Below are 25,861 nucleotides of genomic sequence, written 5' to 3' on the forward strand. Positions count from 1 at the left end.
CTTTAACTTTATGCCTTTTGGAAATCAGGTCATCTTTTAATCGCTTAGCTATTCACAGTAACAAATTTTGACCAGTGGTGCCCAAACTTCTGCATGCCACTGTACATATACAAGTTACTTTGCCTCTTGGGTGCCTTTTAAATCTTTCCCCTCTCTATGTTCCCTAGTTTTGGACTCCCCTACCTTGAGAAGCATCTACCTTACCTATGCCTTTAGTAATTTTAAATATTGCAAGAAGATTGCCCCTCAATCTCCTGTGTTCCAAGGAATAAAGATGTAGCCTGGTCAACCTTTCTCAATAACTCAGGCCTTCTAATTCTTGCAACTTCCCTGTAAATCTTGTCTGTATTCCTTTTACTTCAGCAAATGTCAGTGCTTAATTCCAGTGTTCTGATCGCCATTCATTGGTGATGCAGAGAATCTCTCAAGTAACATTTCTAGTAAAGAAAGCGCTATTGCCTTTTCCTCAGTCATTCAAGTATTCTTAAAATAAAAGCAGAATTCTGGAAATACACAATTAACATTTCAGGTTGATCTTTCATTAAAAATGTAACCCCCTGGGTCACCTCAGGCTCGCTCAGCTCGTTCTCGTCTAGGGGGAACAGCCTTTGGCCCCGCCAAACTGGGTAATCAGCTGGTGTGGATGCTGTGTGATGTCCCCGCCTCGCCCAAAAACAGACAGTACACCATAAGCGATTAAATGAATACAATTTATAAAGGTTACTATAACTAAGTGATTAATAACGATACAGTATATATGAAGAGAAAAAATAAAGAAAAGGCGCCAAACTTATCAAAGTCCAAACCACTTCGTGCACAACCGTTGGAGCTCAATTACTGAAGTCTTCTGGCCACCATTCGATCCCCTCCGAACTCCTCGACTCGCAGCTCAGGACCCTCCGAGTGGTCAACCAAGCACATCTAGCTTCATCCCCCCTCCTCGGAGTACCTCCTGGCCTCGGACCCTCGCTTGGGGTCCGTTCCTCGCCCAGCTTAGAGCATGGCGTCCTCTCTCTCAACCCCCTCGCGCCGATCTGCCCAAAAGCCCGTCAACAAAAGCTTACAGACTCAGAAGAAAGAACATTAATCCCCATTTGGTTTACAAAGGAATACAATTCTTCCAGCACTCTCTCTCGCAACAAAGAAGCATTCCTGCTAGTTAACAAACAAAGAAGCCCTTTTGATTACATACACAGTAACAAAGGAAAAAGAAACCCCCTTTACAAAAAATTTCAACAATGTGAAATCCTGATTGTTTCTCTCATCACATATGTTGCTTGACCACCTGAATATTTCCAATATTTTTCTGTGTTTATTTTGGATATCCAATATTTGTAGTACTTTTTGTTTACTCTTTAAATGCCTTACTGTGATATATTAATTTAATAATGGTACACTTGTATTTTTCTTTGTGTTACTTGATAAGTTTATCACAATGGAACTACTTGTGCATTAGTTCATCAAATCCAACTACTTTCCGGGTATTCTGGTTTCATAAGAATTGGCCTCAGAGAATTGTTAGTAGGATTATGTACCATGCGGTTCTACATGTTAAGTCTTATTATCCTGCTAGGAAAATTTATTCTTTAAGGGTACAGCTTAATACTTGTAATCTTGGTCAATTAAGCTTATTGACTTCTAGCAATAATGTTCCTTTGGTCATGAAAATATTAGGAACATCATGGTCCCTTGAACAATTTATAAATACTGTAGAGTGCAAGAGTAAGTGCTTCAGGTTGATGGCCCTTGAGTGATTTTTTTTAATCTCCAAAGCTGGGGAAAAGAGAACTTGATTCACCTTATGACAAGATTTGCTACCCATAGTTTCTATTACATCGAGCTCTAACATTGCTTACCTGAACGATGTTGGAGAGTTGAATAAGCTGATGCTGACTTCTTAGATACAGGTAGCAAGATGTTAGCAATTGAAACGCCCTGTCAGCCTTTGACAGGAGACAAGGCAAGAGACAAAATAATGGTGTCTAGGCTTTGTAACAGTTTACAAATAAAAACTACCACAATTGAATTAAATAATTCAAATCATTAAGTTGTTTGCCAACATATTAATAAATAATTAGATACTAAAAAAATAATTAAACTAGCCTATTTCTTCACCATCTCCAAGGAAAGAATCCTCATTCAAAGTGAAATATTCCTTTGCTCCCTAATGAAATTTGTCCTGCTACTTTTAGCATATGAAAGAATGGAGGCATTTTTAAACAGTTACTTTGAAATTTAATGAACCAACTATGCCTGTAACTGTCACTGAGCACTATTGCAGGACTGGCATTTATCATGGCATAACACTCCCTGCCAACACTCCCTGCCTTCAGGAGATGGTGCCTCAGTGGTGTCCACCAATGGGGACATGCCATTTTCACCTTACTAGCATTGGGAAGGTGATACTCAAAGTTTCAGGAACAGCTTTTCCCTACTGCCATCAGGTTTCTGAATGGTCCATGAACACTACCTCATTTTTTCCTTTTGTACCATTTATTGATTTTTTTTGTAACTTATAGTAATTTTTGTCTTGTACTGTACTGCTACCACAAAACAACAAATTGCATGACACAAACTGCAGATGCTGGAAATCTTGAGCAAAGTTCTGGAGGAGCTCAGTAGGTCATGCAGCATCTATTGGGAATGAACCATCAACATTTCAAGCCAAGACCCTTAATCATGGCTGGAAAGTAAGGGGGGAAACAAGAATAAGAAGGAGCAAATGTACAAGCTTGTGCATGTTAAGTGAGACCACGTGAGGGGGAAGGTGATGAGTGAGGGAAGGAGGATGATGTGAAAAGCAGAGAGATGATATGTGTAAGAGTTAAAAGGCTGAAGGAAGAATCTGATAGGAGGATAGTGGACCATAAAGTAGAGGTGGGAAACCAAGGGTGTGGTGGGCAAATTGAGGGTAGAGGAGGGGTAAACAGGCATGAGGGAAAACTGATATGTTTTGTAACTTCAAAACATTAAACTAATTCAAAGGAAGACTCAGGAGTCTGAAATGTGAATCTGATTTCGAGTTTATTTTAAGCTAGGTACATGTATATCACATGGTAGCGTGATGACATGAGTAATTCTCCTATTTGTACATATAACCCATAGTGAACTATTTAAATAAACAGGAATTCTTAAATAACCTACACACACGCACATGTGATTACTGGAATATTAAATACACAACTAAAACAAAGAAAGGGGTATGGAAACAGAGGGGAGTGGTTACTGAGAGTTACAGAAATAAATATTAATGCCATCAGGTTGGAGACTACCCAGACAAAATATCAAAATATGATGCAGCTGCCACAACCTGCATTTGGCCTCACTGTGGCAGTAAAGGAGACTGTGGGAATGTGAAGTCGATTTGAAATGCATGCCCACCAGGAGATCCCATGTGTTGCGGGGGGCAGAATGAAGGTGCTCAACGAAACAGTCCTCCAATCTGTCAGGCATCACTGATATAGAAGAGGGTGCACTGGGTGCACCAGAACGAGTAAATGACAGACTCACAGGTGAATTGCTGCAGGAAGGGACAAAGGGACACAGAGAGAATGATCCCCATAGAAAGCAGAGAAGGTGGATGGTGGAGGAAAAGATGTGCCTGGTGTTTAAGATTCTCTTGATGGCAGAAGTTGAAGAGAATGATGTTTTGGATGTGAAGCTTCATGGGTGATAGGTGAGGATAGGAAGAAGCCTTATCTGTTAGGACAGGGTGGGATGGGGTGAGGGCAAGCTTGCAGGAAATGGAGCAGATATGGATAAGGGGGCATCTTGGAAGTTCTGGAAACAAAAGTATCTTTCTGAGAACAGATGTAGCATAGCTGAAGGAACTGAGACAAGGGAATAGCAGTTTTACAAGTGACAGTGGAAAGAAGTATAGTCACGATAACTCTGAGAGTCATTGGAGTTATAAAAAATTATGTCTTGAGAGGTGGAGATAGATCAAGAAAGGAGAGAGAGGTGTCAGAGATGGACCAAGTAAATTTGAAAGCAAGGTGAAAGCTGGAACATATTTGATGAAATTAATGAATTCAGCTTGGGTGCGGGAAGCAGCACTAATGCAATTGTCACTGTAGCACGGAAGGAATTGGGGAGTGTTACTAGTGTGGCTTTGGAACATGGACTATGCCATGTAGACGTGGCAATATTAATAAACCTAATTGGGATACAAATCTGTACTTACCTGGCTGGGCAAAACCGCATTTTCATGGAAGTATGGAGGATAAATTATTTGAGCTAGAGCTGCTAGAATACTTTTAGGATTTGCAGTTGATTTGGAGCTATCGTCATTTTTTTTCATTTGAGATCACAGTAGTGTAAGAATTCAAATCAATATGAAGATGCCATATTGAGGTTTAGCTTAATGAAATGGGTTTTGTAATTTGAGCTAGTTGTAACACAAGCATTTTTGTTCGTGTGATGTGATTCTCAAAGTAATGCAAAAATAAAGGTGAGTTCTGTGATTCTAATGACCTTGTGTCATAGAATTGGTGATTCCTGTAGTTGCAAGTATTTACTTGTGGCAGATTGATATCATTGTTGTCCTTCTTGGCTTCTGTTCAGAAACTTCATCTGGACATATCCTGCCAATTAAAGGATTAGCTACATTCATACATTTGAAAATATTTTAAACGATTGCTGATTTAAAATATTATAACCAAGTTTATTGCAGTTCATCGTTGACTTCTGTAAATTTCCATGCTAATCCCTTGGGGAAAATTTCTCTTGTATCTTGATTCATAAATGGTTCTTGAATTACCCATTGTTTTTGTAGGTTTCTTGGGATAACTTTATCTCTGTTTTCTTCCTAACCCCCACCCATCTGAGTGGCAGCTGGTTTCCGATAACTCCATGCAATAGTGTTCCTGTAATCTAAAACTCATTGCCTAGAGGATGCATTTCCATCTCAAGAGTTTCACAGCACCATACATTCCTTTCAGTATTTTGCATTAGAAGACTAATTTTTAATGTGTTCTTTTAAATCTCAGAGGTTGGCAGTTGCAAATTTAATCATATTGTTTGCTCATCTTTCTGTTTCCACAGACTTGCACACAGAAGCAGTCCAAGCTGCACTCGCCAAATATAAAGAGAGAAAAATGCCGATGCCTTCCAAGAGGCGCTCTGTGCTTGTTCATTCATCATTAGATGCATACACTCCTCCAGGTACACATCTCTGAGTAACAAACCCAGTCTTGGTATAATCTGCATGTAATCGAATTGTACTGTTGGCTCTATTTGTCAAACTGTAAATTTGGGCCCGCTGCTGAACTCTGGCAGACGACTCATAAAGAACTCTGAATGACGTTATGGAGTTCAAATAATGATATTCTGTTGTTTGAAAGTTTGTTCTCTCCCTCCCCTCCCCCACAACCCGTGTAGCTGTATCAAGCACAGACAATGTAATCAGAACCTTCCAAAAACAAGTTGTTGCAGATCTGATTCATTGTGAAGGGAAGAGTACTTTGGAAACATATTTCTATGAATAGAGAAATTTAAATTGGAATTGATAAAACTGGTATCAAAGCATGAATATTCTGACCACTTATTTATTTCTGAAATTTCCTTTCCTTTATACCCACTGTGTGTAGTTTTGGATAAGTTCTTAAAAGTAAGCTAACACAGCAACCTATCACTGGACTGCCCAAAGTTTTATGTAAAAGGGGAAGGATAGCTTTTTGAATATAAAAAAGAAAAATAGGAATGCAAGACAAATATTGTGAGTTCTTAAGTTATTCTTCAGTGCAGTTATAATGGGAGTGGACATTTCATTACTTTATATGACCAATGTGTAGGTATGAAGTCCTACTCAGAAATTAAGAGAAAAATTGATTTTTACTCAAATAAATAAACTTTTGTCCAAGAAACAGAAAACTAGACTTAAGTCTCTCTTCTCCAAGCAGTGTGCCATTCTCTAAGTGAGAACAGAACTGTAAATTAAGTTGTTACCTTCCTATATCTGTTTAACAATGCCATTGTACTTCAGTTTTGCACCTTGTTTTGGATAAAATAATATTGTCACGAATTGCATCCAGGAGGAGAGATACACAATAGTTAAAATTTTTCTCCAGCAATAATGACGTTCATAGCAAGTTTTTGAGGTCGCAGATTACTCCAAAGGGACTTGACAGCAGCACTGTTTCCATCTAAAAATTATAATCTAGCCACATGTCAAGGTAGAAAGATCTGGTTGAAGATAAGCTTAAAAATACGTTCTAAAGGGAGAAAGGAGGTGGAAAGATCCAGGGCTTTGGGCCATGGCATCCACAGAGGAGTTTAAGCATGGATGTCATCACAGAGTTGGGAGTCAGCTTGGTGGTGACACGGATGTGTGGTCTCAAGCTTGTCTTGGGAGTTAAATATAGCATCAAAATGATCAAAGGTATGGTTCACTTTTATTTATCTGGAAGAGGGGGTTGGTGTCAGTAGTTAAATGGAGTTTGTGATGGGGTGAACGAATATGGCTTGGGCTTTTCCAGTCTTTAGTTGAGCAGGTTTCTGTTCGTCTAGTGCTATTTGTTGGATATGCAGGTCTAAAAATCAAGGGCGAATGAAATGGCCAAGAGTACTGTGGGGTCGAGGTGGAAATTCACAGGTAAATGGGAAACAAATAAGCTGTTTTAATAGTATGTCAAGTATGACAACCTTTGGATAAGAATAGAAAGTATCCCACTTCCACTTGACCTCTTGTTAGAACATAGGAAATAGAAGCAGAAATAAGCTGTTCACCCCAGTTTATCTGCTCTGCCATTCAGTAAGATCATAGCTGACCACTTTCCCACTTTACTGCATTAATCTTCTATCTCAATTCTTGTAGTGATAAAAACTTATCAAGCTCTGTCCTGAATATACTGATACTCAGTATTAACTGAGTTAGCATTAACCTTTTTGATAAAGAATTCTAAAGATTCAGAAGTTTCTGGCTGAAGAAGTTTCTCCTCTGCTCTGAATGGCTGACCCTTTAATTTGAGATTATGCCTCTGATTTTAGACCTAATGCCAAAGGAAATGGCATCAGGGCATCCATTCTGTCAAACCCTGGAATTGAATTGAAAATACACTTGGACTAAGATGTTAACTGTCCTGTGCTATCACCAATGGGATCATCAGTTGATCTGCCACCTGTCTTCAGGAGTTTTAGCCCACTTATGATCAATACTCCCTCGAGTGTGTGGGCTAGCATTGCTAAAGTACCACCTCCCACTAGTGAGCTTGAAAACTTGGCATCTGCCTCTATTAGAGTTGTTAGTTGCTTCCATCCAACAGATAGTCTGCTCTTCAGGTGTCTATGCAGCTACTGAAGGGTTCACCTTTTTTAATTGTTGTTCTTAATATCATACAACAAACACATTGTCCTGGACAGTTGCTCAGTTGCAAGTATCATAAGATGCAGGTCATCAGGTCCTGGGAATTATCACTTTGTAGTCCATTAATTTCTTCAGAATTAAGTCTTTACTAATACCCGTTTGTTTGAGCATCTCATTCAACTTCCATAGTCGTTCTCCACTATTTCCAGGCTATAGTGTCAGTCTTCAAGAGTACAGGGGAATACTTTTCAATTTCTCTATTATTTTCTTTATGTCATTAACTATTGCAAATCTTTTCCTTTTAGAATATCGATAGTTATGTTTTATTTTCTTACAAGCTTAACTCATGGTTTTTGCCTTCTTTCCTTTATCTATGCCTTGACTAGATTTTGAACTTTTCCCAATCCTCTGGTTTGTTATTCTGGAAAATTTTATACACTTTTTGATCTACTGTGACCTTTAAACTTGATAGTCACAGTTGGATCATGTCTCTTGTTGCACATTTTCACCTATATTATTACTTGCACAATATGTATTTTTCATTAAATATTATGTATTGTTAATATCCTGCCATACCTTTTCAATGTGGTTTCTCAGTCTAGCACAGTTAACTTATGCCTCATGCATTTGTATATCGCTTTCTTTGATACAAGACCCTGACTGACAGCAAGCCAAATCACATGACTTTTTATATAAAACTTTATTATGTTATGATCACTGATTGCTAAACGCACCTTAACATCCTAATACAGCTAAACTTTTCTCATTACATTTTGTTTTCTCAGAATGCTGATCTGGAAAATTGTCTCTTTTACACCAATGTTTGGTCACTTCACGACCAATTTTTGTCATGTCTATTATATTGTGCTAATTCATTTCTGAATATGCCAAATAACTAACAATTACTGATACTTTTATGGGTGATATGTGCAGTCAGATAAAAAACCTTTATTACTTTTTCCTTTTGTAACTTGGAAGGTTGCCCCTTGCTGTCAAACTTTAGTTATCATCGCATAGCTTGCTACTTTGCACTATCATTGTTTCATTTATCCTTATTATTTGAAATTTCTTCTTGCTAGCAATCTTAGCTTTCCTTCTAAGGCCTCAGTTTTTCACTGTAGCTTGGTAAATGTGCCAATAATAAAATTATATCTGTCTGAGTATCTACAGTCCCCATAATTTGGTGTGCCAGATCACTGGTCACAGCCCAATTCATCCTATCACAGCAGAGCAGCTTTCCTTGGTAATCAGTGGAGATTATTCCACTGTTGTTGGTTCATATACATGAGTGTACTGGAGCTTATTTTTCCCTTTCATTGGGCAGCAAATAAAATAACTTTTGTTTATCACTGTCATTGCTATGAAGCCTTAGCCTGATTTTTGGTAATAATGAGCTATATACAAGACATACAGTGCCTATAAAAAAAAGTATTCACTCCTAGTGGATGTTTTCCTGTTTCATTTTTTTTTACAACTTTGAATCACAGTGGTTTTAATTTGAGTTTTTTTTGTCGTTGATCAACAGAAAAAAGCTCGTGTCAAAGTGAAAACATGTCTACAAAGTGATCTAAATTAATCACAAATACAAAACACAAAATAATTGATTGCACAAGTATTCACCCCCTTCAAGTCAGTGTTTGGTAGATGCATCTTTGACAGCAATTACAGCCATGAATGTGTGTGGATAGGTTTCTATCAGCTTTGCACATCTGGACACTGCAATTTTTCCCCATTCTTCTTTACAAGACTGCTCAAGCTCTGTCAGATGGCATGGGGATCATGAGTGAACAGCCCTTTTTAAGTCCAGCCACAAATTCTAAATAGGATTGAGGTCTAGGCTTTGACTTGGTCACCAGGGCATTAACATTATTGCTTTTAAGCCATTCCAGTATAGCTTTGGCTTTATGCTTGTGGTCATTTTCTTGCTGGAAAACAAATCTTCTCCTGAGTAACAGTTCTCTTGCAGACTGCATCAGGTTTTCCTCCAGGATTTTCATGTATTTTGCTGCATTCATTTTACCCTCTACCTTCACAAGCCTTCCAGGGCTTGCTAGAGTGAAGCATCCCCTCAGCATGATGCAACCACCACCATGCTTCACAGTAGAGATTGTGTGTGGTGTTTGGCGTATTATGATCACCAAAAAGATCAATTTTAGTTTCATTAGACCATAGAACCTTCTTTCAGCTGACTTCAGAGTCTCCATATGCCTTCTGGCAAACGCTAGCTGAGATTTCATGACTTTTTGTTCCAGCAGTGCAGTCTCTCCCATCTGAGCCATTGTAACTCCTGCAAAGTTGTCATAGGTCTCTTGGTGGCCTCCCTCACTAGTCCCCTTCTTGCACGGTCACTCCATTTTTGAGGACAGCAAATTACAGGCAGATTACATGTGTGATATTCTTTCCATTTCTTGATGATTGACTTAACTGTACTCCTAGTGACTTGGAAGCTTTCTTGTAACCATCTTCTGACTTGTGCTTTTCAATAACCTTTTTGTGGAGTTGCTTGGAGTGTTCTGTTGTCTTCATGGAACACACACAAAATGCTGGAGGAACTCTCCAGCATTTTATGTCTCTCTTGGATTTCCTGCATTTGCAGATTTTCTATTGTTTGTGATTGGGCTACTATACTGCGATGTCTCTTCCAGGGTTGCCTTCCCTGAAGAGGTTTAATTCTTCCCTTCAGTCCTGATGAAGGTTCATGGTCTGAAATGTTGACAGTATTCTTTTCCATAGATGCTGCCTGATCTGCTAAGTTCCTCCAGCATTTTGTGTGTGCTGCTTAGATTTATAGCATCTGTAGATTTTCTCTTCTTCCTGTCTTCATGCTGTAGTTCTTGCCAGGATACTGACTCACCAGCAGTTCAACTTCCAAATACAGATGTATTTTTACTGCTATCAATTGAAGTACCTTGACTGCACACTGGTGATCTACATTTAACTAATTATGTGACTTCTGAAACCAATTAGCTGCACCAGTGATGATTTGGTGTGTCATATTAAAGAGGGTGAATACTTAAGCAATCAATTATTTTGTGTTTTATATTTGTGATTAATTTAGATCACTTTGTGGAGATCTTTTTTTCACTTTGACTTGAAAGAGTCTTTTTCTGTTGATCAGTGTAACACAATAAAACATGAAAACTTCCAAGGGGGGTGAATACTTTTTGTAGGTACTGTATATCCCATAAAGGGTATTTGTACTTTGAATAGTTCTGGAAAAAGTGTAACTATCTTTTTTGAAATAAATTAATTTGAAAACCATTTTTAATATCAATCTGCAGTTTTATAATAGAAGCAACGAAACAACTTGAGCCTCTTCTGCAGATCAATTATTTCACAACTAATCTGCATTTCCATTCCATTTACTCAATTTTGTTTCTCATCTATTGACTGGCCTTCCACAATAGAGTTTTGTGGCAGCAAGTTCTCCATTTCCACTGAGCTTTCTGAATTAATCATCTATAATTTCACTGAAGGTCAAAAATCAGGATTTACCAATTAGATAATTTCTCTCAATCTACTTTATCAGGTCATTTAATTATAGGAAGTAACTTTATTAGATAACCTTGCAATTTTGGGAACATAAGGAGAGAAAAAAAAACAAGTCTTTGGAAGCCATCTATTTGTTAACCCTTATGAGTCCTCATCTCATTCTGGAGAAGAAACTTTTCTATGTTGAAGCATGTGATGTGATGCCTCAAACAGAATGCAAACATTATATCTTCTTGGTCAATTATAAAGAGAGCCATATCCAGATGAAAATCTCTTCTTTTCCATAGCTGGTAAGGTTAGAGAAAAAGAAGGGACTTGCAGCAAAAATCGTTACCTCTTATGCAAGCAGAGAAAGCAAGTTACCTTAAAATTTAATCTGGAAGGCAGTAATGTTCCCTGCTATTCTTCAAGCTTACGTTGGGAAACAATATAGGATGCCACAGACAAATTGAACTGTGAATGGGACGGAGAATTAAAAAGGGAAGCAACAAGGAGCCATGAGTTGCTCTGCAGTCTGAACTCATATGCTCTGCAACTGGTTACTCAGTCCCAGCAATGTATTCACTGGAGTAACACAAGATGCCTGGAGGAACTGAATGGGTCTAAGGCACGGAGTGGGCAGTTGATTTTTCAAGTCACAACCTGTCACATGGACTGACAACTGCATAGGTGCTGCTTCCAGTCCAGATGAAGAGGCTTGACCCAAAACACCAACTGTCCACTTCTTTCTGTAGTTACCTGACCCACTGAGTCAGCATCTTGTGTGTTACTTCAGATTCTGGCATCTGCAATTTCTTCTTTTTCAATCTTTTTATTATTATTATCAATATCAACATAAAATTGATACATAGATAATGGGATTACAAACATACACATTTCAACTGAACATGAAAGAATACATAAGCAATAGTTATAGTTACAGTATAAATGAGTCTTCCCAAATCAAGTAACAAATAAACAAGGCAAACCTAGGTATATCATAATATATATTTTTAAAAAAACAGAAAAAAGAAAAAAAATTATGCAAAAAAACTAATCTAACAATCTAATAACTAATAAGGGAAAAAATGAAAAAAGAAAAAATGAAAAAAAGGGCTGTTTATAATATCTAACAAAAATACAAAATCATCAGTGTCGTCAACTTCGATCAACAAATAGGCTTGGAACAGGGTCATATTACATCATATGAAAATATTGAATAAATGGTCTCCATATCTTTTCAAATTTAATAGAAGTATCAAATACAACACTTCTAATTTTTTCTAAATTTAGACATAACATAGTTTGAGAAAACCAATGAAATGCGGTAGGAGGATTAATTTCTTTCCAATTCAACAAAATAGATCTTCTAGCCATTAATGTAAGAAATGCTTCATTTCTTTTTGTAAATGCTTCATTTATAGATTAGGAATTTCTTAAATACCATACTTCCTACCTTTCCAAATCTTGTGTCTTCAGGTATTTTGGAGAATTTGTTTGAACTAAATCTTTCTCAGAAAGGGTTAATATCAAAACTCTACAATATAATTATGAAGATACATTCAGAGCCCTTCTATAAGATTAAAAATGATCTGCAATTTCTTCTATTGCCAATATATCTCGGTTTCATCTTAACAGAAATATTTCCTTTATTCTATCCATTACCTCCTCTTTAACAAATTGCCATTATTTTCCTCTTTCTCAATTCTTAAACATTAACTTTTTATATTTACATAGATGCTACATGATTTGCTGATTGTTTCTATCATTTTCTGTTTTCTTTCCAGGTCGCCAGCATCTGCAGATTTTGATTTTTATATTTGAATATTTGCAAGAATCCTGTTATTTAATCAATAAAACACCTAATGTGTTAGAAGAATGAATATTGCCCATATCTGTTAGTGTTGAAGCCAAAGTATATTACATACCAGATAGAAACAGACGGATTAGCATCCATCAAATCCAAGACTTAGTTTAGGAATGATGTAATATTCATTTGTTAGTATTGAACCAAAATGGGTCAACTACAATCAAATTTTAGAAATGATTAAAAATCTGGAGCTCGAGGAAACAAAGCCACAGTTTTCTTCATTGTTGTCCATTGTCAGTCTTTCACCTTGCTCAGAATGTGGAAATAACATTGCAGGATAGAATCGCAGTAGTTAACAACAATTATTAATCTATCAATCTAAAATCCATAAAAGTATGTTTGAAGTTAGAACCTCAAAATGAAATAAAATGTTTACTTTTTACATGTGTGGCATGAATATGTTTTAGGGTTTGATGCTTTAATGTTAAAATTGGAACATGGTGAAATTTATATAAAGGATGAAGTATATTATGCAGTGTAGATTTTGTATTATGCACTTATTATCAGTTGCATCTCTTGTCAAGTTAATATTTTAAAAATAAATGTTAAATGAGTGCAAGTAGAATCAGATATGTCCACTTAAACTTCCTTTTTAGCTGTATCATACCTGATCATTTACTTAGTTTGTATTCTTGCCAAACCTACAACATGTGGTTCATTTCGTGTCCAAAAATTTTTGCTTCAGACTTAATAGACTCGATGCTTGTGAATCTACAACACCATAGGGTAGAGGATTCAAAAGGTTTGTGATTGAGTAATAAGAGTTTGTCCTCATCTCAGTCCAAAATGACCATTTCTTTATCAGGAGACTTAATCTTATTGTTATCTTGGTGCTAGAGGAAACAAAGTCCTCACCATTCTGCTATGCCACCTCTGATCTTCAACTCTCCATTATACTCTGACCCTGCCACCCACAGCCCCTGGCCAAAACATCTCTTCACTCTCAGCTACTTTACCTGTAATCCTCTTTCTGACAAATGGAAACAATCATCCAGCCTATATCTAACATATTTAAAAAAAAGCCCTTTTTTTTCACTCCTCATCACCCACCATCCTTTGCTAGCTTGATTCATTGGGATAGCAGTGATGAATCATGTTTGTCGGGCTTGTCATGTACACAATATTTTGGCCGTTCTGTACAACAGTATCATTGCTGCTTCTAAAGTGGTAAAGCCAAGGTACAACTGATAGACCATAATTGATACATTCATATTTCTAAAATTTGCAGCCAGAAGGGATAGACTGTTGTCATTTTCCTTTAAAATCTCACTTGTTTCAATGGTCATTTCTTGCTCTTCTGAACTCCAATGAACATTGGTGTATCCTACTCAAATAGGACATTCCTGTGATTGACCTAGTGACTCTGCATTGCACTGCTATGAGCCAAGTATTGAAGGACATATGCAAAGTGAAGTGGGCTTACTGATGTGGGCTTAACAAAGCCCTTTGCAGCTTTAGCAAGACTACCTTACTCTTGAACTTCATCCCTTTTAAATGTATTATGCACTATGATACTTGCATATTAACTTGCTGTATTTTGAATTTCAGCAATTCCAGGTCCCTCTATGTACCACTAGTTATGATCCAAGTTCCTAATCATAATAAATAATCTGATTCATATCACTAATCTCACATTATAACTTGCCAATTTGCTCACTATATCCCTTTTACAGGCGGCTTGCTTTCCATTCTGAGAGCTTATTCATCTACCTGGCTTTGTATCATCAGCAAATGTGGAAACATCACTGTCTTCTGTTCCATCCAAGTCATTTATATTGACCATGAAAGAAGAGGGATCAGCTGATCAATTTGGTAACAGCTGAAAACCTCATTGTAACTTGTTTACTTCCACTCTTATTTTGCTCTTCAACCAATTATCTTTGTCCATCCTATCAGGTTGCTATCAACCTATATTCATGTTATCTAAACACACCATTTTTCATATTGAATAGAAGGAATTATGGAGATAGAAGAATAGTGCAGAATAACATAAGTGGAAAATTATGTATAAAAAGCCTCTTTTGTGGTGTTTGAAATTAGTTTAAAAAATTAAATGGGTTAATAGAGTTTTGATAAACTAGAGTTGAGAATCTTTGAATGGAGCAGCATAGAAATGAAACTCAAAGTATGGTTTAGTTCTCATTCCTAGCACTTATCGATAGCATCAGGGGGTTACAACAGAGGATATAAGGCAATTAAGCAATGGGAAATTAAATTCCTTGTAAATATGATGTAATGGAGATACCTCAAAGTTTGTACTCAAATAATTATTTATATCTAGTTTTTATGTTATGTTGCTTGTGTGATGTGTAAAATAATAAAGGCTATTCTTAATAAGAATCTGAGAATTAAAAATAACGTTCTTATTAACATTTATTAAGTCAGGCTACTTGTGGGATGCAAATCGTGTCCTGCAAATCCTTTGTCCAGTATGTGTAATATGCACCCTATGAGGCTGTGTTACTAAGTTTAATAGAATAGCGACTACACTGTCCTAACGTTAGTATTATATTGAATGCAGACACATCCTCAGCATCAGAAGATGAGGGCTCACTCCGTCGTCAGGGCCGGATCACGTCCACTCCAAAGCAGGGCCATTTGAACGTTGAGCACTGGCTTAACAAGGTTATCCAGAGCTCCTCCACCTCATCCTCTGCATCGTCCACCTCATCACATGTAGGAGGGAAACCTACTGCTTCACTAGCTGACCTCATGGCGCATTCCCATTTAGGTCAGTAAACCTTTATTAATTTTATTCCTCTGCAGCATTATCAGACAAAACTTTTACTATACATAGACTGTTGTCTAAATTGTCACAACTGAGTAGTGCAGATTCTGGTAGGCCTGATTTGCTAAGGGAAAGGGCAGGGTTATTGATTTGTTATGGTCTCAACTTTAAAACAAAAACATTGTATGACTAAGGTTGCTTACTCCTAACTTCAGTGTAGAAACAGCGTACTGCAAAAGGAAAGAAAACACTTGCATTACATTGTATTACTTTGTTCATAACGTCAGAAGTTCCACAGCACCTTGCAATTAATTACTTTTGAAGTACACATATGGCAGTCAGTTTGGCATCAATGCCCCTGCAAGCAAAAATGAAATAGGCATAAAATTGATTTGTGTTTGGAGATGATTGAAGAATAATTCTTGGGAGAACATCATTGAAGGAAACACTCAGCAGTTCAAACTGTTGTCAGTGTTGGAAAAAAACATGAAAATTGAGTTTGTTAGTACTTTTCCTGTGAACTGGAAAAGTTTGCTAATATTTGGCTTGTATCCATGAAATTTTAAATCTAACCTGAAAGGTGTTGTTTTTAATGTATATTTTTGGGTTTTTGGTTTCTAGTTTGCATAATTTGTCTTTTGCCGTACCAAAATATTGCAAGGTACTGGAGGAAATTATGTGAAACTGTTCAGGGGAATCATTTCAGTTGTAGTTGTCAAAAATAGTTAGTGGGGTGATAGCTACTGGTGAGCATGGATAGACATGCAGCAGATTAATTAATTCTTTACATATCCTTTGTAAGTAGTCAGCATACTTATGATGTTGGCAATTTAAAATAGAACTTCATTTTTATTCTCTAATCATGATTGCCTCCTAATAAAAACTATCCTAGCAATTTATTACTGAGTGGAAGTCATGACAAAAGGTATGTAAAGTTACTGGTTCTCACATTATTATCTCAAAAAATAAAATAAATGCACTGTCACACATTTTTGGAGTGATATTTCATTATTTTCTGAACTTATCATTTTTTGTTGTAAATGTTTTTGCTTTCAGTGTTATTTTCTTCGCTTTATTCTTTGAACACTGAAAAGTTTATATTGATAATATGCAAACTTGAATAGAGTTATATTGCATAGTATCGACCAATGAACGAAACACAATGGTTTCATTTGGTATTTTGTTTGTGATTGTCTCCATTTGTGCACATGTGCATTCACATCAGCGCATTTTATTCTGCTTGCATTGCATGTACGCTCACTTTCTTGTCTTAATGCATGTGCTTGCTGTCTTTCAGGTGTGTGCTGCTTTCAACTCCCTACTGCACCCTCTTCAACTGTGGTGCACAAGCTGTTGCTTCTATTTTCCTTCTGGATGTATATTTTTTGTTATTTCTGCTCCCTGCCCTCTTTCTCCTCCTTCCATTTGATAACATGTTCACATGCTTTGCATCTGTTACACATGCTTGATTTCCACACCACTCCTCTTGTCCATCACTCCTATTCTAAACCCCATCCGCAGCCCTCTTCCCTGATGAGTTTGGTGGTGTTGGCTAGATAATTTTGGGCAGAGGGTCATGGGTGCATAATTAACAGCTTGGATATGTTGGGCAAATCCAAAGTTCTGTAACTTACAGCAAGCTTTTGGAACTGAGAATTGTGTTGTATCTACTGAAATTCCTTATTCTGCATATTATTAAAAGGAAACTAATGCTCGTCAAACGTTACCTCCCTTTTGGAATCTACTGGTTCATTTTCTTGGCATTTTTTTTACATCTTTGTGTACTGTGGGTTCGCTTGGGGTGCAAGAAGCTTTGTGCAAAGAATTGTGCTTCAACTCTTAACACTTGGAGATGTGTTGTCCCATTTTAATGTACACAATATAGTGTTTTTACCATGATACTTACTCTTCCTCATCATTTTCCGTACCTTCTGTATCACTGTAAGACCATAAGATATAGGAGCAGAATTAGACCATTTGGTCCATTGAGTCTGTTCTGCCATCTTATCATGGCTGATCTATTTTCCTTGTCAGCCCCAATCTCCTGCCTTCTCCTCTGTACCCCTTCAAGCCTTGACCAATTGAGAATCTATGAACTTCTGCCTTATATGTACATAAAGGCTTAGTCTGCACAGCTGCCTGTGGCAAAGAGTTCCACAGATTCATCACTTTCTGGCTAAAGAAATTCCTCCTCATCTTTGTTCTAAAAGGATCCTCTCTATTCTGAGGCTGTGAGCTCTGGTTTTAGACTCTCCTACAATTGGAAACATTCTTTCCACATCCACTCTATCAAGGTCTTTCACCTTTCAATAGGTTTCAATGAGGTTACTCCTCATTCTTCTAAATTCTTGTGAATATTGGCCCAGAGCCGTCAAATGCTCTTCATATGACAAGTCACTTAATCCTGGAATCATTTTCGTGAACCTCTTGTTATTATCTAGCTTTCTTTTGTATTCTATCTTTACCTCCTTTACTGACATTTTTTCATTACCTTTTGTTGGTTTTTAAGAGCTTCCCAGCCCTCTAACTCCCCACTAGTTTTTGCTTTATTATATGCCCTTTCTTTTGCTTTTCTGTTGGCTTTGACTTCTCTTGTTAGCCATGGTTGTGTTATCTTGCCTTTAGAACACTTATTCCTCTTTGGGATGTATTTTTCCTGTGCCTTTCAAATTGTTTCTGGAAATTCCAGCATTTGATGCTATGCAGTCATCCCTGCAAATGTTCCTTTTCAATAATTTCTGGCTGACTCCCCTCATGCCTCTGTAATTCGCTTTACTCTGCTGTAATACTGATATATCTGACTTTATCTTCTCCTTCTCAAATTTTAGGGTGAATTCTTTCATATTATGATCATCGCCCCTAAGATTTCCTTTACCTTAAGCTCTCTAATCAATTCTAGTTCATTGCACAACATCCAATCCAGAATAGCTGATCCCCTAGTGGGCTCAATCACAAGCTGCTCTAAAAAGCCATCTCATAAGCATTCTAGAAATTCTCCCTTTTGGGATCCAGCACAAACCTGATTTTCCCAATCGACCCGCATGTTGAAATCCCCCATGACTTTTGTAACATTGCCCTTTTGGCATGCATTTTCTATCTCCTGTTGTAATTTGTAGATCACATCCTTACTATTGTTTGGGGGTTTGTATACAACTCCCATCAGGGTCTTTTTACCCTTGCAGTTCTGTAGCTCTATCCACAATGATTTAACACCTTTTGAATGTAAGTCACCTCTTTCTAATGACTTAATTTCATTTTTACCAACGGTCAACACCCCACCTTCTGCTTACCTGCCTGTCCTTTCGATACAATGTCTATCCTTAGACATTAAACTCCCAGCTGCAATCTTCTTTCAGCCATGATTCAGCAATGCCTGCAACATCATACATGTCATCTCTAACTGTGCTACAAGTTCATCTACATTATTCCATATACTGTGTGCATTCAGATAAAACACCTTCAGTCTTGTATTCACTGTTTTCAATTTTGTCTGCCTTTTACATTGCAACTCATCCTGTTGGCTGCAATTTTGCCCTGTCATCAGCCTCTCCTTGCTGAGAGTCTCACTACAGACTGCCTTTGCACACACCCTAAGGTATTGAGCTCTTTCACAATTACACCCCTCATCCACCAGATGCCATTTTCTATGAACTACCATCCATTCCCACCACTACTTAGATCCCATCACTTCTCAGTATTTATACCTTTACTCCTGTTAAATAATTTTCCATTCTTACTTGCTATCCCCTTATACATTTATCTTTTGACACCTTCATTCTGTTTCACAAACCTCCAGCTGAAAAGTAGTTTACACTGTGGAATAGGTATCAGAGATTGTATTGTCAGTTGGAGGCAGTAGAATGAGGCACTGATAGTATGTGCAGTTGATTATCGTGGAAAAGAATAAATGTGGACTAAATCGTGTGCCATGTTAGACTTCAGAGGATGGGATGACTGAGCATTTGTGTAACAATGAACACAGCTTAATTTCCAAGGTATCGAAGTTGTAAATGATTGTGTTTTTCTAAACTGAATTAAAGTTGAAAAATTTGAGGCTGGAGTATTCCATACAGAGATTTCATTTTTATGTGATATTTATTGTTGGGATAGTTCATCAACAGAGGAACAGATCTATTGCTGTCATGGTCATCTTTACTTTTTTAATAACCACAATAGCTAAAATATAATGTTCCCTATTGACTGTTTATGTACCTAATATTTCTGTCATCATACTGGAGGCACTGGAAGTGACACTCTTTTTTCTGTATTGGTACCAAGACTAAGAATCAGTGGTTTATTTTTGAGATTGGCTTTGAGTTATTGGTGTTTTTTACAGTTGCCAATGATTCCATGTAGATTATCATTATTTTTAACTATTATTTACTGAATGCTTTGAGGAACAGGTATAGGTTCAGAATCAATCTCATGCTTAACCTCTTTTAGGTTGAGGAACAGGTACAGGTTCAGAATCAATCATGCTTAAACTCTTTCCTGTCCATTAGTACTTTTTTATGAGTGAATTAGAAATGTCAGCACTTGAGATCATTGGATATGTGCCAGTGCTTGCTCAGCCATGAAATTATCTTCTCAATTTTAATACCATTAATCCTGGCTGCTTGTGTAACTTGTATTTTTTAATCAAAATTTGCTCAAATAGATGTATGGTTCATGAGTTTTTTTTTTACTAATTTCTATATTTCATTTGCTTATTATATTGTTGATAACCAATTATTTTGCATTTCTAACAATCCAAATTTGTACTTGATATTATTTTCAGTTTGAGAGGAATTTGGAGGTTTGGAAGAACATTAATTACTTTCATAAGTGTAGTAACCTGAGTCTGCAACTTGATACTCAATGAATCTGAATAATGTGGAGAATGTAGAACATAGAACAGCACAATACAGGAAGATGCCCTTTCAGTCCACCATGTCTGTGCCAACAATCTCAGCCAGTGGTTCCCAGACTTCTTTGGGTTACCACCCACTTCGCTCCACGACCACACCCCCAGCGCCCCCCCCCCCCCCGCACTCCCTTCCTGGCCATTGCAATAAAACTATCAAGAATTTTGATTTATGGTATACAGTAAAAGAAAGTAGGAACTGCAAATTCAAAGTAGTGACAAATAATTGCATAACTTAATTCGAATACACTCAGTCCTACTTATCCACGGGGGATTGGTTCCAGGACCCCCGCGGATGCCAAAAAATGTGGATGCTCAAGTCCCTTATTTAACCTGTTTCAGTGTGGTGGACTTTAGGACCCAGCGGAGCTCAGGACCTTATTTAACCTGACGCAGTGTGGTGGACTTTAGGACCCGCCACCCTCAGTGTTTCTCTTCCGTTGACGGAAAACGATCATGATTGAAAATAAAGTGGAAATAATAAAGCAATCGGAAAGAGGTGAAATGCCATCGGTCATTGGAAAAGCGTTAGGCTACATTCGGTCAACAATTTCATCAACAATTTTAGAATGTGTATTAGTTTTCCACCTATTCAGTACTTCATTACTTTTTCACCTTTCAACGAGATGGATGGGCTTGGTGCATTGTTACCATCTTCTCAACTTGAGGCTGAATGTCTGTTGCTCTGAAAGAAGTTGGATGACTTGAGCTGAGACCATGCTCCACTAAATAGATCCTGTTGGTCAATAATTTGCAGACTTTTCGTTGCTCTGAAAGAAGTTGGGTGACAAGGTGAAGCCACGTTCCACTAAGTATGATGTTGGAAAGACAATAAAGAACATCTTGACCTTTCTTCACAGTTCAGGATAGTGCTCAGAGATTTCTTTCTGCAACCAAAAGTCTTGATATGATTTTTCTGAACCTCAGCTTCAGCTTAAAGTGATTTTGTAGTGGGGTAGTTCTTCATCTGTCCTTGTTAATTCCTCATTGCAAGTGTTCAGGAATAGATTGATTACCCAATCTGGATTGAAAGAAGATCCCCAAATATCTGCGAAATGTATTTTTGTAGCTCACCCAGGTGGGCACAGTATTCTTGAAGATTATCATTTAGTGTCCTTTTTTCTCTTTTAACTCAGAGAGGCTTGGAAATTGGAAAAGGTTGCAATGGCCAATGTTGCACTTAAGTAGGGTACCTTGGACAGAAATATGGAGACGACTAATTTGACTTCGATAAGATTCAAATAATTTACTTGCAACTGAAGATGGATGTCATTGACCTTTGCAAATAATTTTGACAAATAAGCAATGTCATGCCTAATATTCTTGACATGATAACTGAAGCGTCAAATCTTCAAAGAAATTTAGCGTAGTCTCAAAAACCACATGAAATTGTTTCAGTTTCCTTTTGAGGGTCATCTGACTTCTGTGTGCAACAGCAAGTGTTCAAATTGTTCATCATTCTCAATACAAAGCTTTTGAAGTAGTTAAGAATTGCGAGAATGGGACTTCATTTTATTTGTTGTTGTTCCTTTCTGCGCTTTGTGGTGCATTAGATGGCAACCTTTTTTAGGATTTTTGTCTGTTTTTTTATGAGTCCAAGTTGCTTAACGCTCAACCTAGCATAAATGGAAAGCTGGCCAGATTTGAACCTGGATCCTCTTGTTTTAAAGTCTGGTGCAGATGCCACAATACTACCGGCCAGTTTTAATTTTATTTAATGCTGTGATAATTGTATTTAATGGATTGTGCAGCCGATCAGTTAAATTTTTGTGACAAGATGTTGTCTGTGAATTCCACTGAATGGTAAATATGTTAGGTACACTGTTTTTAAGAAAGTAATAACCCTATGGTGGTGTCCTGTCATTGATGGTGCCCCATCTGTCACGCAAGCAAGAATGTTGGTGAGCAACAACCCAAAATATTGACTCTCCCTTCGGATCTGTTTCTAGTCCCCTTGCAAGCAACAACTCTTGAACTATACTTTCATCTATTATGAAGTGAACATAACCAAGAAGCAAAGATTCATTGCTTGGCAAAGCTGATGCATCCAACTGCAGAGCAAATTCTGTTGTCTAAAATAAGTTTCACAATGCACTTCTACACTCTCAGACATTTCAACTATGAACAGAGTTGTTGTGGAGTAGAATCACTTTCCTTATTTGATCTGGTTACTGTACTTAGAATCTCCCTCACTACTGGCAGAATTAGTTCTTCTTCAGTTGTACGGGGCTTTCTAGATTCAGTAATGAACAATGAAATTTTATAAAAACACAAAAACTTTTTTGCACAATCATTATTTTGTTGTGAAGTGCTGGCAAATACATTTTTAAGTGTTTTCTGCTTCTGAAGATAAGCCAAGTTCCTGTTTGCTTTATCGGAGTGTATTCTCTTCAAATGTTCAAGGAGTCTGATTTGAAAAAACAGACACCTTGGCTGCTGTTGGTTGCCTCATGCTGGTATAAATCTATATTTCAAATGCACCACACTATACTGTCTACACTTCTTTTTCATTTGGTCTGCTACTGCTATTTTTGTTATGAATGAGCGATCATGGTCAGTCACTTATTGTTTAAGTCCAATATTAAATGCTGCAATCAATAAAGGGGAAAGTTATAATGTCATAATAGCTTAGGCAAAACCTGATTCTGTACCTTGAAGGCACATGGAATGGAGCAGTGATACCTTGGTTAGGCTGTAAGCTAGAGAACTACTGTCTGGACCACTTGAAAGGGCAGATTCTAAACTTTACTCCATTGAACGCCACACTCAAATTCACAGGAATTGTGTTACTGCGTGCTTGGAGTATGAGAATCATACCAGCTAACACTACCTACAGCAGAGAATGGCAAAAATGCATGGGTGGGCCCAGAAATAACATAATTTCTTCATGATATGCTAAATAGTGCACCATTATATTGCTTTTCAATAACCATAGCATGCTTTGAGCAGAGTCTAGAATGGTGGCTAGCAAGAGAAAAGGTGATTTAAGTCGTCACTGTAACCAATTATGAGGCACTAAGGATCAAAAGCTTTTAATTATATAACTCATTTCTTAAATTATGTTTGTAATCCCTCAGCTGCCACCATCTCTTGCTACTGAGCTCTTCACCAGCACCCCTTTATCTTTATTGCCCCCTTAGAAACTCCTACTGCCCCAGGGGGGCACAGTACTGCCCACTTTAGGATCCACTGATCTAAACTAATCCCATCTGCCTGCCTACAGTCCATGTCCCTCTGTTGCCTATCTGTCCATATGTTTACATGCCTAATCAGTGTTTTATATAACTGCCAGACGACTTGCCACCTTTTAATACTCAATGGCCCAACTGGTCTAGTCATGCATGCTGTCCACCAACCATCTTTATTACCCCATCACTTGTGTTGCCATTTCAGGGAGATGTGGACTTGCACCTTAGTATCCCTTTGTATGTCATTGCTCCTTAGAGTCCTGCTATTCCTCTTACATGTGACCTCCCAAAATCATCACCTCACCCTTCTGCCAAATTTTCAACTGATCTGTATCATGCTGTATCTTTTGACAATCTTCCTCATTTTCCACAACTCCACCAATTTCAGTGTAGTCTGAAAACTTACTAATCAGTCCATCTGCATCTCAGACCAAAGGGTAATACAACAACAAAGTCTCAATTGAATTTATTGGTTAAAGTTTTACTTGTGCTGAATTTATAGCGTATTTGCTTATATGGAGTACTTCTCGCAAATTCAGCTGACCTCCACAACCATCAGCAACTTTGTACAGTGGACTGTGTATTATCCCTTTTCAATTCAAGAACAGTAAGACCACTAATCGGGTGCACTCAAGCAAGCAGATTTTCTGGACTGTCAGATGTTATTCCATTAATAGTCCAGCACACTTCCAGTTCACTTTTTAAAAGATGTACAGTAAAAGAAGATTCCAATGAGCCCAGTAATGGTAAAGGGTTCTCAGTACGCTCTAAAGGAAGGTTGGAAACAGATCCAGCTAAGTTTCAAGGGAATGTGACCAGTTGAATCACATTCATTTGAAGAGAGTGCATGAACTAGGCCCTGGCAAATGGACAGGAGCACCAGATGCCAAACAGTCTGAGTAAACTCAAGAAATTCTGCCAATGCTGGAAATCCAGAGCAACACACAAAATGCTGGAAGAACTCAGTGAGTCAGGCAGCATCTATGGAAATAAATAATCAATCAGTGTTTCTGGCCGAGTCTCTGTCAGGAATGGGGAAGATGCCAGAATAAGAAGTTGGGGGAGTGGAAAGAGGGCAATCTAGAAGGCGATAGCTGAAGCCAGGTAGGTGGGAGAGTTGGGGAGGGGGGAATGATGTACGAATCTGGGAGGTGATAAGTGGAAAAGGCAAAGGGCCGGAGAAGAAGGAATATGGTAGTAGAGGAGAGTGGATCATGAGAGAAAGGGATGAGGGACACCAGGGGGAAGAGGTAAGAAGCCAATGTGGGGAAATAAAGAAAAGGGAAGGGGGAGGGGTAACAATTGCCAAAAGTTGGAGAAATTGATGTTCGTGCCATCAGGTTTGGAGGCTACCCCAACGGAATATGAAGTGCATTGGGATGCTCACAGATGTTCCCAACAGATTTGCATGTGAAATGTTACCTGGAAGGACTGTTTGGGCCCTGAATGGAGCTGAGGAAGGGGATATATGGACAGGTGTGTAGCACATGCCATTTGCAGGGATAAATGCCTGGAGGGATGAATGGACCAGAGAATCATGGAGCAATCCCTGCGGAAACTGGAGGTGGAGTGGTGGGGAGGTAAAGATGTGGTTGGTGGTAAGGTCCTTTTGAAGATGGCAGAAGTTGCGGAGGGTGATGTGTTGGGCGCGGAGACTCATGGGGTGGTAGGTGAGGTCAAGAGGAATTCTATCCCTGTTAAAGTCCTGGGAAGATTGGGCAACTGGATGTCTGGAAAATAGAGGAGATGTGGATGAGGGCAGCATCAATGGCAGAGGAAGGGAAACCCTTTCTTTGAGGGAAGGAGGACATTTTGATGCCCTGAAAAGAATGCCCTCATCCTGAGGTTTTTTTTGTTTTTCTGTTTCCCTTAGATATTCATAGTGTATCACCATGCAAATAATGCACCAAATATTCTTGATGTGCACTGAACATGCCAAAATTCTCAGTTCTGATGCTCACCAGTAAATACAGTTGACTTTGATTCATTTTGGCATGTTGTAATTTTTAATTGATTATCATTGGACGACAATCTGAGGATTGTCTGCATTAATAATGTGGATATATTCAATGGCATTCTTGATGAAATTTGAATGGGCTTTCTGATCAGGGGATATTGGTACTATATGTACTTAAATCAAAGTAAGTTGACCATTGCTGCACAGCAGGATTAGGGACATTTAATTGTAAATCTTAGCCAACATTTGTGTTTGTTGTTATGTCTTTTCTCGCTGATTGAAGATCTAACTTGCACAAGTTGGGTCTTATTCATGACATATGCTTGTTATTTGCTCAAAATGACCAACATTTTGTTTGCTTGAATACTCTTCCAATGGTACCCATTTTCTTAGATGAGCAGCCATCTGTTGGCCTTTTAATAACAAATATTCAGTAATATT

At 37.9% G+C, this 25,861-nt stretch overlaps 1 protein-coding gene across 2 annotated transcripts in view; it reads left to right on the forward strand.

Annotated features, from left to right (window-relative positions):
* The window catches only part of LOC132392808 (disco-interacting protein 2 homolog A-like), a 264,557-nt gene that overhangs the window by 147,522 nt on the left and 91,174 nt on the right, over positions 1-25,861 (forward strand). For both annotated transcript variants that reach the window (XM_059967204.1, XM_059967205.1), the window contains exons 4-5: positions 5,044-5,163; positions 15,166-15,375. In XM_059967204.1, the coding sequence (XP_059823187.1) occupies positions 5,044-5,163; positions 15,166-15,375 (330 nt within the window). The remainder of the gene's footprint in view (positions 1-5,043; positions 5,164-15,165; positions 15,376-25,861) is intronic.

Source organism: Hypanus sabinus, chromosome 4 (assembly GCF_030144855.1).
Source record: "Hypanus sabinus isolate sHypSab1 chromosome 4, sHypSab1.hap1, whole genome shotgun sequence".
Lineage (NCBI taxonomy): Eukaryota > Metazoa > Chordata > Chondrichthyes > Myliobatiformes > Dasyatidae > Hypanus > Hypanus sabinus.